This window comes from Meleagris gallopavo, chromosome 2 (genome assembly GCF_000146605.3).
Source record: "Meleagris gallopavo isolate NT-WF06-2002-E0010 breed Aviagen turkey brand Nicholas breeding stock chromosome 2, Turkey_5.1, whole genome shotgun sequence".
Classification (NCBI taxonomy): Eukaryota; Metazoa; Chordata; class Aves; order Galliformes; family Phasianidae; genus Meleagris; species Meleagris gallopavo.
The window spans coordinates 39,801,170-39,805,095 of NC_015012.2; the positions used below are offsets into that span (position 1 = coordinate 39,801,170).

A 3,926-nucleotide genomic window follows, 5' to 3' on the forward strand; every position below is an offset into this window, starting at 1 on the left:
GCTCGCTGCCGCCCACCGCTCCCGGCCCCGCGGAGCCCCCCGGCAGCGGCCGCGGTCTCCGAGGCGCTTCTCGGGGCGGTGGCTGCGGAGGTACCGGGGACGCTGCCCGGTGCGGCGGGGGTGCCGCCCTCTCCCCGTAGCAGAAGGGGGATTCTTGCGGTTCCCGAATTTGTAGGAATGTAAATGAGCACGTTTTGTGAGCGCGGAGGGGAGGGGGAGGAGGGTTGCACATTTTACAGCTCACTGACCATTTGGCGATCCATTGAGAGGAGGGTTTGGAAAAGTGGCTCCTTTGTGACAGCTCCAGCCAGATTGGGGGGCTGCTCATTTGCATCTCATTAGGCATGCGGGCGGCCGGCGGGATATAAGGGAGGCCGGCGCCCACGGAGAGGCAGATCCTTCGCGTTCACCCTCGGAGAGAGCCGCGGGGCCGCGGCGCAGAGCGGGCACCCCCTGCCCCCCCGCAGGAGCATACCCGGACACGCTCCGTGCGCCGCTATTGAGACACGAGCTTATTTGTGTTGGCTGGGATTCCTCTCAAAACAAAAGTCAGCCCACAACAACGAACGAGCGGGAGCTTCTTTTGCAATTAAAAAAAAAACAAATAAAAAGAAAGAAAAAAAAAAAAGAAAAGAAAAAGAAAGGATCAAGGCTCCAACGTGACCCGCTGCCGCCGCTGCCGCTTGACACCTTCCAGCCCCGACGTGCGCAGGGCGAGCGCAGCCGCTCAGAGCCGCGCAGAGCCGCCCCGCACCGCTCCGGGAATTATCGCCGCTGCCGCTGCCGCCCCGTCCCGCGCTGCCCCTGCGGAGGGATTTCCAGAGCGCCGATTTGTGACCTTCCTTGGGAAGCCTCTTCTCTGCCTCCGTTGGGAATTAAGTTGCTTTTGTTTCATTTTTAATTTTTTTTAAATTATTATTATTTTCTTCCTGAAGAAAAGGAGGAGCACCGTGGATTGGGCAAGAAAAAGAGTTTAGCAGATTAATCTTAAACTTTTTTTTTTCCCCTCTTTTTTCTTTCTTTTCCTTTTGCCATCCGAAAGAGCTGTCAGCCGCAGCCGGGCTGCACCTAGAGGTGTCGGTAGGGGAATAACAGTCAGAGACCCTCCTGAAAGCAGGAGACGGGACAGTATCCCCTCCGGCTCTGCGGGGCGGTTGTGGCCCCTCCGTTCTTTCCCCCTCCCCGAGAGACACTCTTCCTTTCCCCCCAAGAGGACACAGGGGCAGGAACGCGAGCACTGCCCCTCCGCCATGGGAAGCCGCTTCCTTCTGACGCTCGCCCTATTCTCGGCGCTGCTGTGCCGCTGCCAGGTAAGTGCCGCTCGCCGACCCCCCGACGGGCCCCGGACAGGAGGGGAGCCGGGGGAGGGCCCACCGGTTGCTGCCCGACGCGCAGCTCCGCGGGCTGACGGCCGCTGTCCTCGGCAGGTTGACGGCTCCGGGGTGTTCGAGCTGAAGCTGCAGGAGTTTGTCAACAAGAAGGGGCTGCTCAGCAACCGCAACTGCTGCCGGGGGGGCGGCCCCGGAGGCGCCGGGCTGCAGCAGTGCGACTGCAAGACCTTCTTCCGCGTCTGCCTGAAGCACTACCAGGCCAGCGTCTCCCCCGAGCCGCCCTGCACCTACGGCAGCGCCATCACCCCTGTCCTCGGCGCCAACTCCTTCAGCGTCCCCGACGGCGCGGGCGGCGCCGACCCCGCCTTCAGCAACCCCATCCGCTTCCCCTTCGGCTTCACCTGGCCCGTAAGTGTTGGGATGGGGGGGGGCCCATCCCGGGCTCCGGGCGCGGCGCTGCCCCCCCGGCCGTGCCCGCCCTCACGGCTGTCTATGCTCCTTCTTTCTCCAGGGTACCTTCTCGCTCATCATCGAGGCTCTGCACACCGACTCACCCGACGACCTCACCACAGGTACCCGGCCCAGCGCGGACCCCTTCCCTCCGCGCTCCCTTCTCTCCGTGCTTCCCTCCCGCTGAACATCTCCCCATGCCCTGCCCGCTTCGGGCTCTCTCATCCCTCGTCTCTCCGCTCTCATGCAGAAAATCCAGAGCGCCTCATCAGCCGCCTGGCTACCCAGAGGCACCTGGCGGTGGGCGAGGAGTGGTCCCAGGACCTGCACAGCAGCGGCCGCACCGACCTCAAGTACTCCTATCGCTTTGTGTGTGATGAGCACTACTACGGGGAAGGCTGCTCTGTCTTCTGCCGGCCCCGTGACGATGCCTTCGGTCACTTCACCTGTGGAGAGCGTGGCGAGAAGGTCTGCAACCCAGGCTGGAAGGGCCAGTACTGCACTGAGCGTGAGTGTCCCTCTCGTGTCCCCTGAGCTCTCGGGGGGGGGGGGGAGGGGGTGTCTCTAACTTCAGGCTCCATGGAAGGGAGTCCAGGTAGATGTACATGTTGCTAGGTGCAGGTTTCATCCATGTGGGGTATAGGCAGTGCTCAGTATTAGCACAGAAACTTGACTCAAGCAGCCACATCTCAGGCTAACAAAATGGCAGTGCCAACATTGCTTGCTCACTCAGTTGCTAAGCTGATGGCAACATGTTCAGCAGTTGCTTGGGAATGTATCACATCCATGGGAATGCAGCTCCAGGAGAGGACCTGGGGGTTAGACTAGATAATCTTTAAAGGCCCCTTCCATCTGAAATGATTCTATGATTCTAAAGACCTTGGCTTTGGGAGCATCCCCATGGCAGGGCTAGAGGTAGGATTGCTGCAGCCTGATGTCTTCCCATCTTGCACTGAAAAGAGCAGTGAGATATCCAAGGTGTCCTCTGCAGCCTTCAGACTGTATGTTTCTCCTTTGGGATGCTCACACGCTGCCACTGCCAGGGGGAGTGCACCCGGGGCCACCAAAACATTCAGCTTCTTCCTCATCACTCTCCTGTAGTGTTGCCGTGATCATTGCTACCAGCAGGAGTAGGCCATGGGACATGAGTTTTGAGTGAGCCCGAGCTTGAAGCTGTTGAGGAGTGCAGTATATTGGTACGAGGAAAGGAAAGCTGGGGCAGTGAGCAGATCCAGGGACAGGTGGTCATGGTTGCCAGGTACTGTTGGTTTTACAAGAGGAGCCCTCTGTAGATACACAGCTGTGTACAGACAGACGGACGCTCAGCTCCCACTGTGGTGTGTGGTGGCATTCTGTGTGCACACACTGAGGCGTGCTGGCAGATGACACCGGGTGAGCCCTCCAGGCAAGCAGGGAGGGAACAGTCACAGTCCATAAAGCACCGTGGTCCCAGCTGAGCTGCTATCACCCGACCCAGACCAACTGCTCACACTACTCGTGGCTGCTGAGATGCATTTAACAGTTCATCTTACGATGTTGCACAATAAGCAGCAGGCAAAAGAGCTTTCGTTTCCTTTGATAGCATTTTAAATAGGAACTAGAACCTTTCCCATGATCAAAAGTGCTTGTCCCGGCTGTGTCAGGGGGTGGGGTGAGAGGAAGCCCTTTGATAACGAGCTCTTTCGGTGCTGTCAGCACTAGGGATGCCTGCGCACCACCGCTCTGCCCGCCGCCCAGCCCGGCGCTGCCCATCTCTGCGGAGGACGCGGTTCCCGAGCTGTGTTTATGTGTGCATGCGAAAAGAATGTCTTCCCGTTAGCGAGCCGAGCTTCCAGTGGCAGATTGCTTCCCGTCTCCTTGCCCTCGGCTCCATTCTTTCCAACTTTGAGGCGATCTGATTATCAGCACCGATTCTTTCTTTCCCCTCCCCCTACCCCCCTACTCACTCCCCACTTCCCCGCCTTCCCCTTGCATGCCATTGTCTCCGGCTGGCTTTGTTGAATTAAAACTTTGCAGTGCCTGCTTAATGAGTTCCATAACCAGGCAAAGTAATGAGCACAAGTCCCTTTCTCCCTCCCCTCTCCTCCCTCCCGCTGGCCCGCTTACCTCCTCACCATGCCCGGAGCTGCCCGCCCCTGTTCCGAG

General features: G+C 59.2%; 1 protein-coding gene across 2 annotated transcripts in view; it reads left to right on the forward strand.

Moving 5' to 3' along the window:
• Nucleotides 1-266: 266 nt before the first annotated feature.
• Nucleotides 267-3,926, forward strand: part of DLL1 (delta like canonical Notch ligand 1) — an 8,276-nt gene continuing 4,616 nt past the window's right edge. The window contains exons 1-4 of one of the 2 annotated variants that reach the window (XM_031552428.1): nt 267-1,310; nt 1,428-1,739; nt 1,843-1,903; nt 2,032-2,289. In XM_031552428.1, coding sequence (XP_031408288.1) covers nt 1,251-1,310; nt 1,428-1,739; nt 1,843-1,903; nt 2,032-2,289 — 691 coding nt within the window. In that variant the 5' untranslated portion in view covers nt 267-1,250. The remainder of the gene's footprint in view (nt 1,311-1,427; nt 1,740-1,842; nt 1,904-2,031; nt 2,290-3,926) is intronic. The other variant, XM_010707036.3, reaches the window with a different exon arrangement.